This window comes from Protopterus annectens, chromosome 4.part0, assembly GCF_019279795.1.
Source record: "Protopterus annectens isolate FY-2018-M chromosome 4.part0, PAN1.0, whole genome shotgun sequence".
NCBI lineage: Eukaryota > Metazoa > Chordata > Ceratodontiformes > Protopteridae > Protopterus > Protopterus annectens.
In genome coordinates, this window is record NC_056733.1 from 928008569 (window position 1) to 928026194 (window position 17626).

At 42.7% G+C, this 17626-nt stretch overlaps 1 protein-coding gene across 1 annotated transcript in view; it reads right to left on the minus strand.

The window, feature by feature from the left end:
* GCN1 (GCN1 activator of EIF2AK4) overlaps nt 1-17626 on the minus strand; it is a gene marked incomplete in the record, with an annotated part of 2100248 nt that overhangs the window by 1953052 nt on the left and 129570 nt on the right. The window contains 1 exon segment of the mRNA XM_044068902.1: nt 14515-14565. Within this exon segment, the coding sequence (XP_043924837.1) occupies nt 14515-14565 (51 nt within the window).

Sequence of the window (17626 nt, forward strand, 5' to 3'; positions counted from 1 at the left end):
GAATCTGGGGGAGAGTCAGCTTACTCCTTCATGAGGTCAGGGTGCAGTCTAATTACGTGGGCCATGTAATTCAGCACCCTTTTAGTAAAGGTAGCTGAAGCAAAAGTCCGATTTCCAAGACAATCCATCACCATGGACTCCTTGTCCGGGGGATGGACTGAGGAACTTTTTTGGGCGAGTGCCTTTTTGGTGGCTGCCACCACCACCATGACATCAACTGGGGATCCCTTACTGCAAGTGGGTTTGTCCGCAGGAGGGCTCAATACTTTGTCGGGCCATTTGGGTATTGGCTCTACAGTGTCCAGTTCCTTCCAGGCTCTGGTGGTAAGGTTTACCAGAGGGTCGGCTGGGGGGGGGTACCCAAGAGATAGATGGGCCTGCGAACGCCTCCAGAAATACAGACTCGTCCAAGGAAGGTTTTTGGGCGGACCAACCCCCCCCCCCCAGCAAAGAATTTCCACTATGTCTCCGCAGGAGACATCTTCGGAGGATGATCCGGGGTAACCTTCCCCTTCCTCCAAGTCGGTATCTTCAGTAAGGGACTCGGGGGGGGGGGGGGGGGGTCCATGTGTCTCCTTTTGCACTGGCATTTGTGAGGGGCCTCCTTGGAGGGACTCTCTGGGGCATTTCGGACACAGGCTGTCCCTGGAAGGATTGGATCACGGAAGACAAACTCAGTTGCAAAAGAGCAGGGGTGGACTCCGGAGGAAAGAGTGAGGGGGTCGCGATCCTCCCGAGAGAACCCTCTCCACAACGTTGAAAGCTGAAGGGGAACCGGCTTCCCTGAAGCTGGTGGTATAGGTAGCCATACCCCTCGGATCAGACGAGGGGATCGGAGCAGAGGCTGGAACAGCCAGACCCAAGGAGACTGTATGCCCCGACCACAATGGGGCCGATGACACACTTATCACCTCGGATCAGATGCCCATATCTTGGCTTGGAGAGCTCGGATCACACAATGGATCAGACAAGACTCGAGGGCATGGCCGGCGTCGAGGTAGGAGGGATCATCGGCGCCAACCCCTTCCAGGGCTCCTCAGATCCATGGACTCCAAAACCAGAGGGTGGATCGGAGAAGGAGCTATTGGGGCAAAAGGCGGAGCCGAACTCCCCGCTCTGGCTGGGGGGGGGGGCAGCAACACTCCCATCTGCAATTGAGTTTGCAGGAACCTTATCATCTGGTCCATATCGGCTTCAGGGAGGGTCCTAGTGGAGTTTGAGGACGCCACCGACACCGGCCTGGACAGCTGATGTGAGGACAACCTCGATGCGGGCCAAGCCTCCTCCTCCAGCTCTGGGGAGAATCGTGGAGAATGGAGCAGAGAGGAAGACGGCCTAGCAATCTTTTCCGGTATCGAGATCACCTTAGCGGGAGGGGCCGACGGATCCAAGTCCGCTTGCCTCTTGCGACCCCTGTCCCTCTCTCTCTTTTTCTCTCTCTTTCTCTCTACATTTTTCTTTCCTGGCCTCTCTCTCTCCCTGTTTAGAGATGGGAGTGTGAGTCCCGGACAGGGGTGGAGGGCCGGAAGGCTGAACAGTCACAGCCATGACTGAAGATGATGCTGCAGAAGTAGTAGCTGACTCTGCGGGTAAAAGACCCGCTAGAATTCACTTGGTCCCGTGATCCCACAGGGCCTGAGGGTTAAAAGCTGCACAAATCTTGCAGGCGGATGTCAGATGAGGAACCCCCAAACAAACTACGCACAGTGTGACCATCAGCCGGCGACACACACACACACACACACACACACACACACACTAAGGACGGGAAGGGGAGGCCTACACAGACAGAAAGTTTAGAAACTTTCTTATACTACTACACTATTATTATTTGTAAAAGCAAAACACGGGGAGGAGGAGGATAGGGTTAAGTGTTTTAGCACTCAAAAAGACACACACAGACCGAAAGTTAGATGAAAACCTAACAAACCTGCCTGGAGCTCAAGAATCCCATGCTGGCGAAGCCGCAGCAAACAAGACCTGAGGATTGGAAGGAGGTTGTAGTGTAGTATGGGTAAGGGGGAGGAGCTTGGAGCTCAGATCTTTAGCTTGGTAAGCTGCCGGCTCAGATCCGGAACCCACAGGTTGATGATCAAATGAAGTTAACTACTTCAGATCCCTACTTTCCCAGTCATTTTACTTTATTTTATTGATTTCACATTTGTTAACTGGGTTAGTCCAACTGAGTTTGAAAACAAACCCATTTTCAGTGGCAACCCTAGGGGAAAAGCCTTGCAGCCCCATATGATCCTTTGCTCAACTCAAAGGGCACCACTGCCAGATCAACTACATGGTTTTTGCAGAGGTGTGGACCATAACAAAAGGTTCTGGCTTCCTAGATGAATGCAGCTTGGAATCGGGCTACAGACATGCTGTTTTAAAACTATCACCAGAACCGCTAACACTGAAAGTACAGCCCAGGGGACAAGGTTCTTACAGGCCCAGAAACTCTCTGTACCAAATCTTGGCTTGAAAAAAACTCAGACTTCCAGCTGAAAGATTCCTTCATTCTGTGAAGGGCACCTCCTCAGGCTGCAAGGCCAAGAAAAGGGTGTCCTAAAAATCAGAAGCCAAAAAGGAGTCTGGGACAACTCCACCTTTCAGTCAGAGGAATCAAAATTTCCATGGGAAGAATGTCGTCTTATCCTTTTTGCAAAGGGAACCCGAAGGCCAGCTTACTGGATATCATGAATTCCAAAGCCAGTCAGAAAAAGTCCTGGGAAGAAACTTGTGAAGACTGGGACTGAGACTCTATCAGCAACGCCTGGGGCACACCGACTTACAAACGTTCTGATTTTGGTGACTTGAGTATTGGTTTGGGTGTCAGTCAGACAGGCATCATGGTATGGGTAGGCAAGAGACAACAGTGTGGTACCCTTCAACCATAGGATCATAGGAGTTTACTAGGCTATCGACCTGGAGGTCACTTGAAGTCTAACTGTTTTATCCCAATGTAATACCACAGATATGCTAGTCAATACCCAGGGTTGCATTTAGTAATGATTGCCAATGTCCAAGAGGGTCGTGGACACTATCCCTGTTAAGAATTTACAGTGCCCTAGCCACTCGTTCAGGTTCCTTTTGAACAGTGTCTTAAAGTCTGTTTCACATGAATTGGTAGCCTATTCCAAAGAAGCGGCAATTGCTGGGAGACAAATCTGTCCCTCCAGCATGTCCTATTTAAGTCGCAGGCCATATTTAGATCCCAGTAATGGGTAGCTCTAGTCAGTTTCATTTACACATGTGCAGCAAGTTCATTAAGCCAGGCACAAGTCTCCCCTAAGAAGTCTATACGATACAGAGTATAGTGACAGGGACTTTAATCGGTCTGTGTAAGGCGCATGCTGGAGTCCCTTGACTATCTTTAATAGAAACCTCTGAGGTCTCTCCAATTGCTGCAGGTGCTTTGGAACAGTATATGCCAAATGGGGCGTTATACTCAATTACAGGCCTTATTAATGCGGAGTGCAGAGGGATTACAACCCCCTCTGCTCTCAAGGCAAGGCCTTTACTAATCAAGTGTGCTACACAGAAAGCCTTCCTTACTACTGTAGGCACATGGTGCAGTAAACTTGTGATCCCAGATCCCTTACCACTTCGTAGGTACTTGGGGTAATCTTCTTGATTTAATGGTGTGAAGGGACACTGTTTTTGCCGAAAGGAATGATTATGCATTTCTTTGCATTCAGTTTGAGACCATGACTAAGACACCAGTTGTTGGCCTGCGTAACACCCTCCTGCAGTATACAGACATCATTTGGGGATTCAATAAATGCACCTAGTATGCAGTCATTCAATAACTTGGTCTGCCACAACCCCTTAGTTTTGGCCTGAACGTCTGAGAAGTATATAGCAAACAGTAGGGGGCCCAGCACTGTCCTTCGTGGCACCCCACTGGTGACAGGTTTTCAAGCGGAGTCACCCACTTCGAATGTAAACCCCTTTGTTGTAAGATAGGTTGCTAACTGGCTCACAAACCAGACACACACTATCAGTTTGCTAAGTTTTTCTGTAATGTCAGAGTGTGGGATTGTGTTGAAAGCCTTTGCCAAGTCAAGGTATGCTGTTTGCTCAGCTGTGCCTTTGGCAATGGCCCTGGTCACATTTTTGAAGAAATCCACCAAATTTATCAGGCAGGATTTGCCCTTGACGAAGCAGAGTTTGGTTGGATTCAGGGTTTGGAGGTCACCTGTGTCTATTTATGAGGTCCATAATGATACAATTCTATGGCCTTACAGATGAGGCTGGTCAGACTTCTGAGTCTGTAATTCCCCTGGGTCTGCTGCTAAGCCACCTTTGTAGACAGGAATAATGGCCGTTCTCCATTCTGCAGGAACAAAGCCTGTGGTTAGGCTATGATTGTAAAAGGTATTTAATGGGTGATGCTAGTTCATGCTTTAGCCTGTTTAGAAAACACCCTGGGATGCAGTCTGGAACCACAGAAGCTGTTTTTTTTTTTTCCATGGGCAAGGCTTTAATGATCTGCTCTTAAGATATACAAGGTTGGGGGGGGGGGAGTTTGGGGCAAGGCTTGTGATAAGTTTGGAGGGGATAAGGGAATGAAATATTTGCCAAACCTATCCGTGAACAGGTCTGCTATCTCTGTGGGGTCAGTGTGTGAGATACCGTTAGTCACTAGTTTTGCACATGCTTGGGTCCTACCTTTTAGGCTATGTACGTAGCTGTAAAAGGCCTTATGGTTATCCTTGGGTGTGCATGCTAAGCTTTTCTCAAAGATGCCCTTTTAGGATTTGACATGTCTCAATTGCCTGTTGAGGCTAAGAAGGGTGCTTTTCCATTGTTGGAACCTCACCTTTTTCTTGGACAGCAACTTTTTGTATTTATTATAAAGTTTGATGAAGCTGGTTGTCCACCATGACGGCTTATTTTTACTTTGATCTCTAGCTTTGACTCTTTCTGGTACAGCCAAGTCTATACACTTATGAAGTGACTGCACAGTGCTTTCCTGTAAGCTTCTGTGTCTTTATCACTTCTAGCTGGAGAGGCTTTGAATGAATTTATAACTTCACCTAGGAGGCTATAGTTTGCCTTGGGGAAGTTTTTTTACTCTGACTTTGCCCTTTGTGAGTTCTGGTGTTAGTGCCAACTCGAAGATGACTGATTTGTGGTCAGACTTAACTAACGCGGGTCCGACAGTTGCGGTAGTGCATGTGTTTCTCGTATTAGTGGGGACCTGATCTAGCATGTTTGCTCCTCTTGGGGTATGAACAATATGTTATAAGACATTTGAGTTAAACTCAAAACCTTTTGTGCTAGTGTGTTAGGGACAGAGTAGGTTTCCCAGTTGATGGTGGGATAATTGAAATCCTCCATAACCAGAGTGCTCGGGAATATTTGGAATGAGTAAATTTGGTCAAGTAAGCTTCATGCGGGTCATGACTCATGAAGGGGATCTATAACTGGCTATGACTTGAATGGTGGGTCTTAACCATAGCAATATGAACTGGAAGTAACTCCATGAAGTTGTCCAGTCTAACTAGAGGGGAGGTGAATTTATCTCTAATATAGACAAGCACCACTTCCTTTGGTTCTTACATATTCATTTTGCGGTCTGAAGGTGTGGAAGGCATTGTAGCCTTGCAAGGCTTGAGTACTCAGAGGCCCTGAACCAGGTTTCTGTGGCTGCACAGACATCTACAACTAGAAATGCTTCCAGGGAGTGCAGTTTTTGGTTTAAGCTCCAAGACTTTAGCACCATGATCCTTATTTTATTGTTGGCAAATTTCACGTTGGTAAGTTTGTTTTCAAGATCTTGCCCAAAAAGGCACTATGGGGGGAGGTAAGAGCCTTTGCCAGCAGCCAAAAGCCTAGTGGTGCCAGGTACAAAGTGTCTTTGGCAAAGCAGAAAGGTTTGTCAACCACAAATTTCCAGGCTAACAAACTAAATCACCTTTGAATGTCACCAAAACCTAAGCCAATTACTGAAATCAATCTTTTTTTTGTTTATATTGTGGAATCATTCTAGGTGAGGGTAGTATGCTGCTCAAGGCTAGGGACATAGCTGCCTGAGACACATACTCAGAGAGCTCAATCATGTCTCTCTTCATATAGTCCAGTGAGATACATCTCAGGTCATTCACTCTTACATGAACTAGGACAGAGTCATAATGGTACTTGCTGCTGAGAGACCTGACTAATCCTGGCAGTGGACAGGCAGCTGACCATGACTTTATCCTTGTCCAAACTGGTGAGCGAGACATTAGTGTCTCACTATGGAGTCTACAATGACAAGAAAATGTGTTTGAGTGTTATGCCTTATGTACGAGCTTAGCAGGTGAGACACTGGTGTTAATGTGCGTCACTGATGCTGTAGGAACTGTGTTAGTTGTAGTAGTCTTGTGTTTTGGAGGTCTATGGTGTTTCGGTAAGTTTTTTGAGTGAGCCTCTGCGTATGTTGATTTTTGTGTTTGATGTACAATATGTGTATGAATAGTGGTATTATGTGCTTGAGTAGTAGTGGGTGGTTGACAACCTCTTCAGTGTTACTGTTTCGAGTGCGAGAGAGCAGGGATTTGAGATTCTTAGTGTCGACACCTCACACACACTGTACTAGAGTGGGTTATTAGTAGAGGGCTGTCGGTGTACAGGAGGCGTTATTAGTAGAGGGCTGTCGGTGTACAGGAGGCGTTATTAGTAGAGGGCTGTCGGTGTACAGGAGGCGTTATTAGTAGAGGGCTGTCGGTGTACAGGAGGCGTTATTAGTAGAGGGCTGTCAGTGTACAGGAGGCAGTTGCTACACTGCCTCAGGAGACCCAAGTCGACAAGGCTAGCAGGAGAAACAAGGGTAGCCCAACTGTCCACAATGCTAGATTCAAGAACTTATCAGAAAGGGAGTGCTTTTCAGGACCGATCAAGGAGGTGCTCAGCGGATGGGTTGCAGGTGGTTTAATAGGTCACAGCTCACTAACAGTATTTCTTTGACTGAAAAGTACTAAGGACGAGGACTACACTAATGTGCTACAACTGAATCCAAGGGAAAAATTGTTGAATTCATCTGTCCGGCTATGACCCACAACTGCTTATCAGAGCACAGTGCTGTGCGATGTGTAAACAAGCACAAACCTACTCAAATGCAGGGCTTAAATATCAGAAGCTAAAAACTTTAAAAAGGTTCAATAGGACCAATGAGGATGCTTACTCTAAACCCTAGACCAACCACTCTTCATTAGACAGGTTCCAATCAGCACACTCCTCTCACTAGAGTGCAGAAGGGCCCTTTCCAATCAAAGATGGTCTGGAAACTGTGCTCAGAATAAGCAGTCACTACAAACAGACTCAGATGCAGCAAACCATTATCTGGACTATAATACAACTACTAGCTATCCTAGTTATTTATTTTTATTTACTGACATTTGTACGATTATCTGGACTATAATACAACTACTAGCTAGTTATTTATTTTTATTTACTGACATTTGTACAATCTGGACTATAATACAACTACTAGCTGTCCTAGTTATTTATTTTTATTTAATGACATTTGTACGATTATCTGGACTATAATACAACTACTAGCTACCATAGTTATTTATTTTAATTTACTGACATTTGTACGATTATCTGGACTATAATACGACTACTAGCTATTCTAGTCATTTTTATTTACTGACATTTGTACGATTATCTGGACTATAATACAACTACTAGCTATCCTAGCTATTTATTTTTATTTACTGACATTTGTTGACTGGGAAAGTCAGACTGGGACAGGAGCCCATTTTCACTGGAGGCCCAGGGAGAAAAGCTCCACAAAGACATTATGACTGCACAGTATTTTACAAGAATTTACAAAATTCACAGAAATTACAGTACAATATAACAAAATGAGAAAAACAGACTAGTAATGGAAAGTTACAATATTAGAGAGAAAATCAGATTAATTTACTATATATACATATATATATATACATATACATATATATATATATATATACACATATATATATATATATATATATATATACATATACATATATATATATATATATATACACACACACAAGCACTGACGTACACACACACACACACACACACAAGCACTGACGTGTACACACACACACACACACACACAAGCACTGACGTGTACACACACACACACACACACACACACACACACACACACACACACACACCTATATATAAACACACACAAGCACTGACGTACACACACACACACACACACACACACACACACACACACACACACACACACACACACACACACACAAGCACTGACGTACACACACACACACACTTTTTGTAAATACTGAAATAGGTTGAAAGTTAAGGAAAAGATCACTAGAGGAGTGGTGTTAGGTTGAAAGAATTAAACTGAAAGAAAAATCAATAGCGGGGTAGTTTTAAAAGGGGCGAGGGATAAGAATGATAGTTAAGATTAGTGAGATTTATAGTAAGAACAGACTTGTTTAAAATAACGTACATCAAAGAGAGTTTCCTACTGGTTTTGATGGGTAAAGACTGGGGTAAGCTAGAGGAAAGCTCAGGAAGAGTAGGATGTGCATCTATTTGAATATATGCAGGGGCAGAATTTAGTAGGTAGTTATTTAGGGTGAGTTTAAATTTACTGAAGCAATTAATGGTGTATAAGCTGTCAGGAAGCGAGTTCCATAGTTTAACAACAGTGTACGAGTAAAAGCAGTGTCGGGCTCTTTTGTTTGGTACATGTACAGTTATGAATTGTTTATTTTCAGTGTGAAGGGTTCTGGTGGGGCTACAGGGTATTAAAATGTTCTTAAGACCAGGGCAGTTGCTTGGATTGTAGACAAGTGTGTGTGCTATGAACAGTTGAACGAGGTTAAGGTGATGTGGAAATTGCACCCAGTTTAATTATTTTAATACTTGGTAATGATGTGTGCGGTATGAGATGCCTGTGGCAAATTTGGGGATTTTATGGTTTGTATAGATGAGCGCAAGTCCGTAAAAATGGGAGCACCGTAAAATTAAGGAGGGGGTGCAAGTTAAGTGTTGTAGAGAGCTTTTTTGGTGGTGCTGTCCATGAAATGTTAATGTCCGTACAGAGTTCTAAATTGCAGTGTTTTTTTTTAATGGCATTATCAATATGGTGTTCAAATGTAACTTTATTGTCAATGGTAATACCCAACAGTTTAGCATGGGATAGTCTTTCAACTTCTGTGTTGTTTTGGGAGAAAATATGAAAGTGAGAGTCAGATGAGACAGGTTTTGCTGTGAAGAGTAGAGGCTTTGTTTTTTGGCATTAAGTTGTAGCTGTGATTTGGTTAACCAGGCTTCGATTGGGGTGAAAGTATCTTGGGTTATTTTTGTTGGAGGTTATGAGGGGGAGATGATGGTAGTATCATCTGCATGTTGGATAACAGAGCTAAGCAGAGAACCAGTGCGAAGGTGGTTGGTAAATGTGTTGGAGAGTAAAGGTCCAAGTATGGACCCTTGTGGTACTCCAGTTTGGTATTCTGCTAGTGTATTTTGCCATTTTATGCACTGTTGCCAGTTAGTAAGGTAGCTATTAAACCAGTGGTGGGTGGGTGGGAAGCAGCAGATATTAGAAAGGTGCTGGAGTTTTTTGAAAGATAATGTATCGAAAGCCTTTGACAGGTCTAATAGTAGTACCAAAGTAATATTACCCGAGGCTATGGATCTCTGTACAGTATCCATGAAGGAGATAAGTACATTGCTTGTGCTGTGTGAAGGGCAAAAGCCATGTTGGGTAGGGGGTGAGTAGGTTGTTGTGCGTGAGATGGTGAAGTAATTTTTTATGGGTGCACTTTTCAAGGAGTTTGGATAGTGGGAAGAGGACAGAGGTTGGAAGATAGTTAGAGGGTTCATTGGAGTTACCTCCTTTGTGAAGTGGGGTAAGGATGGATTTTTTTCCAGAGGTTGGGGACATAGGATTCTGTAATTGAGCAGTTAATCAGACAGCTAACGGGGTATGGTATGGCCTCGGCAGCGAGTTTCAAGTATTCTGGTGGGAGGTCATCAGAGGAGACAGAACATGCTTTTAATTTTCTGAGGAGTCTATAAATTTCTGTGGTTGGTACTGGTTGTAGTAAGAAGAGACCAGATGATGTAATATTGCTTTGGTGAAGGGGAGAAGAATGGTCTCGAGGGGGGGGGGTCTTTCTAAGAGGACTGCTTTTGTGGGGTAGAGAAGGAGGATGGAAAAGGAATTTGATAAGGTGAGGGTACAGGAGAGGAGTCCGTTATTAATTTGTGTATGCTTTTTATAAAATGTGAGTTGAGCATAGTGGCTATTTGTGATGGTGTTTTTTGTAGGAGTTTAGTGGCCTTTGTTAGCCAGGGAGCGTGGTTTGATTTTACTCTCTTAGTACGAGGAGGGGTTAGGTTGTTGAGTGCATCTAGGAATATCTTACTAAAATAGTATAAGGCATCATCCAATGGGAGAGTTTTTAGTGGGCGCCAATCTGAGAATTTAAGAATGTTGATAAATTCTTGTTGATCAAAATGTTTTACGTTTCTGGTAGCTTTATAGTTATGAGATCTGGATATATATGGAGTGGATCTAAAAGTGAAAAACAGGCAAGTGATCGATGAGTACATTTTGCTACGGTCTTTGGATTTAAGTAATTAAGTGGATCTGAAACCAAGATCCAGTCGAGGGTGGCTCCTGGTGTATTGCTGTTGAGCATTCTGGTACGGTTGGTAATGAGTTGGGTGAACTTTTAGAGGTTTATGTTGTTTGTTGGGGAGTTTGTTACTAAATCTTGCCAAATGATGTTTAAATCTCCCATAATGATAGAAAAACCAGGCGAGGACATCCTCAAGGGTTTGGATATTTTGTCCTGGTGGGCTATACAGATTGACCATGCATAGCCGTTTAGTTGATTTTTAATTTATAGGGTTCCCTATCAGGATTTCAGCATTTGTAAATGACAGGAGTGTTTTCTGGAAGGGTAGTATTCTGAGAGTCAGCATAGATTAGGGATATCCCACCTCCTTTTTTGTTGGTTCTATCTTTCAATAGTATGTTATAACCTGGAGGTGTTATTTCAATATCTTGGACTTGGTGTTTTAGTCAGGTGTCAGGAGTGTTTTTTTTTTTTTTTTTTTTTTTTTTTTTTTTATAGGTTACTAGACAGTGGTAGATGTTTTTATTTATGGTGGTATAGGGCAATATTTTTAGTTCTGATAAATGAACGAAATATTATTCAAGTAGGCTGGGTGATAAATTACAGAAGCTATTTAATGGTTTGTCACTGCATAGGGGAGAAGTTGTAGAAGTACTGTTGTGGGGGGAAGTGTAGATTTGTGGAGGTAATAAAAATTAGTAACCTAAGGGCAAAAGTTAGAAATAGATTGGGGAGAGTGGAGTATGTAGGGTGTTCCATACTTGTAAAATGGATTTAGAAAGGTTTTGGAGTGTGGAAGGTACTATTATGGGTGGAGATTGGCGAAGGGAGGGGAGGAGGGCATTGAGGAGGGGGAGGGTACAGTCAGAAGTGGATTGTGTGAGCAGGTGAAAGTTGGAGGGGGTCGAGTTACTGAATCTGAGGGGGTGCAATGGTGGGTGGGAATGGGGGTAGGGTAGTGGAGTGGGCCCAAAAGGCAAAAAGAATGGGGAAAGCCAGCCCAATAGCTGCTAAGAAAAAAATTATCAGTAAGACTTGGAACTGAAACTGTGGAATAGTAAGTAAGTGAGAGCTGAAACTGCTAGTTTTCAGTGGGGTCCTTTAGTTATTACAGAAGCAGTATGCTATGCTTTGTAAGCAGCACTTTCAGCTGGGAGACACTGATTCAATTAGTCTCTCCATGAGGAAAACAGCTTGACTTAGCCTGGTTAGTACATGAACAGCCTCAAAGAGTGGTGTTTTACTGCTACCTAGTGGTAGAAAGTGAGCAAGACAAGGAATAGAAAAGGGGGGGCACTATCAGCTGCTGTCCCTGTGAGTGTGCACATCACTTAATAAAGGTAGTACTGGGCCTATAAAGTTTTCCACAGGTGTTGATCACAGAAAAAGCACCTACATTAGCTTAACAGTAGGTTTAAATTCTTATACTGTAGGCTCTGTATGTCCTTAGTTAAGCAACACCAGAGAATGTTTAACAGTAGAAAAGTAGCAGTGAGACATTGAAAGATGTTTTTAAACAGCAAGGAGACTCTGTAAACAGCAAACAAATCAGTTATTTTAACACTGGTAGGAAAACCATAACAAGCAGAAGAGATCACTTTGCAACAGTGAAAGGTACCAGCAAATACTTAAACATTGAAAACAGCAAAAAGAGCTTTGCTAGAGAATAAAATACGACCAAGCACAGGAAGGCAGACAACTGCAGTACAACAGTGCAGTTTAGTACACCGTGTTTAAATACAGCATTAAAGTAGGCGGCAGACAAAAAGTGCAGTAAATAGTATAGTTATGAAAAAAAATAGGCAACTTATGATTTTTGGGAAGCTCAAAAGCCACTGATCACCTGGCATCTCAGCTCAGAGTTGTGGCATGTAGCATACCTCAGTTCAGACAAAACAGAAACCTGCTCAAACACAGGACTTACTTGAAAAAAAAAACTTTAAAAAGGTTTGAAAGGACCAATGAGGATGCTTACTCCAAGCCCTAAACCAACTACCCTTCACCAGACAGGTTCCAACTGGCAGACTCCTCTTACCAGAATGCGAAAGGGCCCTTTCCAAATCAAAGATGGCCTGGAAAATGTGCTCAGAACAAACCGCTACTACAAACAGACCCAGATGAAGCAAACCTGTAATCTGAACTATGATGATGGCAGGGTTACTGTCCCCTCCTTTCAGGAAATTCCTACATGCACCATCGGAGGGTGGGACCTGCACAGTAACTGCAGAAATGACACATCAAAAATATGGCTCATGAGGATATGTCAGAATTTAAAGGCATGATAGCATCTACAGGGTTCACATCAGAAACCGCAGTCACTATAAGTACTAAAGATATGGGCTGTGAAAGCACCTCACTGAACCCAGTATACTACAGACTATTGGAGGGCCTATCAGACACAGACTCTGTGCTATCACCCTCCCAAGCAATCTCTTCCTTTGGCAAGTTCTCTTTCTTCTTAAAGATCATGTCTAAAGAAAAGAAAAAAAAATTTTTCACACAAAAAAGCATTTGCATGTATCTTTCTGTAAGCGAATATTTGTGTGTAAAAAGCAAAGCTTATTTTGAAGCCTCTAGAAAATTATACAGTTTTTAAGTTATCTTCCAAATGTGGAAGACTAAACATATGGAGCCGTGTTTATGGCTGGGTGGAAGGCATTTACATCACTTTGGGTTCCAGCCCTAATGATGCTGGATTACCGTTAATTGTGTATTAATTTAACAGTCTGGCAGCTGCATAACAAACAGTCTGGTTAAAAAAATAAAGAGGCAGAAGCCCTCAACATTCAGTACTGCACCAGCGAATTATGAAAAAATTGGAGCTACCTTTTTTTTTCTGGTCCACCTTTTAGTCCTGAATCCTCAGGGACAATTAAGCCTTCTTCCTGCCCTCTTAACTATCCTATTCATTCTGCCTAGAAACAACACACGAGCAACAGAACTGGTATTTTCATCTTGCTTTTGGCATCAGGTATTTTATAGGCTTACTAGTTCTCTTGCTCAACTCCATTACATTCAATGGAATGACAAGCAACAGCCATATGCACAGGACATATCTCCCATTTTAAAGAGGCATTTTATTAAGAGAAATGCCTCCAGTAATTCTTCATTTCCACCAGAGATTTTAATACAGCAGTCAGCAATCCATGCAAATGCCCTTTCAATCCTCCCCTCAAAAAGACGCAAACCAGTTTCACCTTGCCATACCTCTCTCTCCCCTCCTGGCCACCTTCTCTGGACCATTAAACCTCTGTTAGCTGTGTCAATTAGTGCTTTACCCTCTATGTCATATAGATGAAAACTACCAATTAAATGGTGTAACTTGGTTGAGACCACAGCACTATTAACGGTTTGGACACATCTTTTCCATTAACCTGAACAAAACTAAAACATAGAGATCCAAAAGGCCACAGTAGCATACACATCTGTATCCTTATACATGTCATTGTGTAGTATTTAGTAGTGTTTTTATGCTGAACACAACAGCACCCCCACAAGAAAAGCACTCTGATCAGCAACAAATGATTCAAACTGCTCAGAGCTAAATGACACACACACTGCCCTTTGACATGTGACAGCAGCAATGCTGCGACATGTGACAGTGACCTTGCAAATGTGCCACACTGCTCAGAGATGCAGGTTAGTGGGGCCCAGAAGTGCATGACACTACTCTCATATAGGCCAGTGGCGCCCCATGCACCACTGCTGTATAACACGTGCTAGTGGGCTTGCTAAACTGCTCAGTGATACAAGACATCAAACCTGGCTCTATACACTATACAGGGAGAACGCTGACTGCCTGGGAAAACAGACTGTCTTAACTTCACATACCCTCAGAAAACTAGAAGAGAAGTCTTGTATAACATTATCACATATGTATTACTGCAAGGACTGCTGTCTTGCTTCTTACCTGAAAGAACACTTATCTTCTGGGCCACTACTGTCAGCTTTCCCTCAGAACCTGGAGAGAAGAAAAAAAAAAAAGTTAATTCAACTAGTCACATATGCCTGCAAATACAGTCTACTGTAACTCACAAGCCATACAAAACGCAAAGCCTCTCATCAACTTGCGCATAAATCCCTCCAGAATGTAGTGGAAACAGACATGCAAACAGGCACAAACGCAGTTAATCTACTGACACAGAGGAAAGGTGACCATCTGTATCACCAACAACCTGTGAAAATAACTGCAAGTGATGAAAAGTGGCACCTGAGAAAGGTAATGTGGCCACATTCTCACAAGTGCTAGGGATTCTGACTGGAGACTGTACAGGTGGCTACCAACTCATGCCTCCTAGCCTAAGCAATCAAAGGATCATCCTTCTTCCTCTGACAAGTCGGAAGCAGAACACATCCAAAGCTTGCCATTAAACAGCAAGACAAATCAGTATTCTGAATGATAGCAATATGAGGACATGAATTCAATATCCATAGTAATTTAGATGGGAAATGCTGGAGACAGAGTGATTTTTCTGCACAGATATACGCCAGCAGAATGTGCCGTGTTGGACAAGCCAGGGCTATCCTGCTCCCAGGCATCTCTTTTCTTCTTTCTTTCCCAGTTACAAAGATGTCAACGGTTTCATCACAAGCATTCTGGCAACAGCTGTAAACAGCATACCCCTCCAAATAATGTGACAAGTTAGCCTCAAACAAAAGCATGTGTGTAAAAGGTCTGCCTTGTAGTACCATCATTCACATCTCACACCTAGCCATATCCTAAGTCAATAAGAAACGTTCTCAAAGCCCACGACAATTAAAGTGCAAATAAATAAAAACAAAACTTGAAAGGACATGGCACAGTCCTGCTAAAATCGGGTGCACAACACACCTAGAATGTAGAAGACAAATACTGTAGTCCTGTGGTGACCACATATACACTACACCATGCACACCCATGGTACAATCCTGCCGATACTAGGTGCACAACACACCTAGACATGTAGAACACAAATGTTGCAGTCCTGTGGTGACCATGTATACACTACACCATGCACACACATGGTACAATCGTGCCGATATCAGGTGAACACCACATCAAGCAGAAATGCTGCACAGTCCAGTGAAAAACAAGGTATACCACACAGGAATATGGTACAGTCCTACAGAAATCACAGGTGTAACACATCATGCACACACACTGGGCAGTCCTGCCAATGGCAGGTGCATGACACACCACACAGTCATACAACACAGCCTTCAAGTTACAGCCCTGTGACTCTAAACAGCCGCAGACGCTCAAGGACCAAAGCAAAGCAGCCACAGGCATTCGAAGAACAAAATGGCCAAATTAAGTACTTAAAACTATCCATTAAAAGAATTCTGTTATGGCAGCCAAGTTACGTGGGAAGAGACAATACAAAACTGAGAAACCGAGCTCTTGTTTATCAATATGGATAGCAAGATACAGAAGGGAAAATGTTTAGCCCTTTTAGTTGCACATAGTAATTAATAGAGAATTGAAGGACTTTATCTGGAAGGTTTAGAATTACCCGATTTGAATTTCAGAGATGCACAGTTAAAGTTCCTATATACAGCTCAAGCAGAATGCTATAACCTCTAAATGGAAAGGTATGTTGATGAAATGCAGGGGGGGGCTTAAGAAATAAGGACAGACTGGGATTTTGGATGCCGATCCTTAAGGAAGATAGCAACCATACAAAATATTATATTCATAAAGTAGTAGAGTACTCTAAAAAGCAAGAAGGAAAGGTAACAGAATAGGAAAGAGGCCAAGAATACATTTGGACTGCAGGCTGGAGATCGATATCAATCCTTGACAGGGAAGGCAGAGTACAGGCAAAGACAACAGTGCAGGGAGATCCTACGTGAGCAGCCAGCACTGGTAGAGTTTTGCAGTAGAATCTATAACAGAAGCTACTAGAGAGACTGGATACGCAATTCACAAAGAAACAATGGGTGGATATATGTATGAGTCTACAAGATTTAAGATCTTTGCTTAAAAGTGTTTGCACAAGTATTTTTATACCCCAAGCAGACTCCAAAAATTTAGAGGTAATTGGAAACATAATTTTTGGGAGTATAATGAGTTGGCAGACTTAAAAAATACATTGCAGACTACTCTGTCAGAAATATTGGGTGAGCAAATTGCTGTAACTACGGAACTGATTTTTAGAGCTGTGATACAGAACTGAATTGCCTAGACATAGTAAGACTTTACTAAGTTTAATTATTGCGGCTGTCAAAAAAAGCAATTACTAAAAAAATGGAAATCAAAGTCTAAACTAACTGTACTAGTAGTGAGTATAGTAAGAGAGTTAAAACTGGAAATGGGATCTTTAGAAAAGGGCAGGAACAAATTATGTACAAAAAAATGGGAATTGCAGGAACAATACATGCAGAATAATGTATTGGAGGAGGAATGAGGTATAAGGGAAGACAGGAACTGAATGAGCTGTATAATGTGTGACTGACAATGACTGGATAGTAGATTATATGTGATGCATAATGTTTGCAACTGAAAATGTCAATATGGTTTGTTTTCATTTCTATAAATGTACAGCTGTCTATGCCCTCAGTAGTAATTCAATAAAAATGCTTCTATTAACAAAAAAAAAAAAAAGCCAAACAGCTAAGTCACTAAACAAAAACTGAAAAATGACATTGCTAACAACAATGGAGCATGTCAACCCTTCCTGCTGCTTTGCACAGGTTAGGGAGGGAACTCTGGAATGATCGCTACGGTTGCCTGACAACAGTGATGACATATACATGTTAAATATTTGAATTTAGTAATGTCAGTGTAATGTGTAAAAGTTGGCAGCTCCTCAAGCATAACACGTTAACCGAGTTCATGTGCTGCATATGTTTTTCAAGTACAATTAGGAAAATAACGCTGCAGTGAATGCTGTCCCACTTCACCCACTGCTACTGGAAAAATTAATGGCACCCCCTTACATACCACATGCATCAGCAGCATTACTTAACCTGACAAAACATACTCAATACAGATTAAACTTGTACAGATACGTAGCAGTACAAAAGGATCACTATTAGTGGAA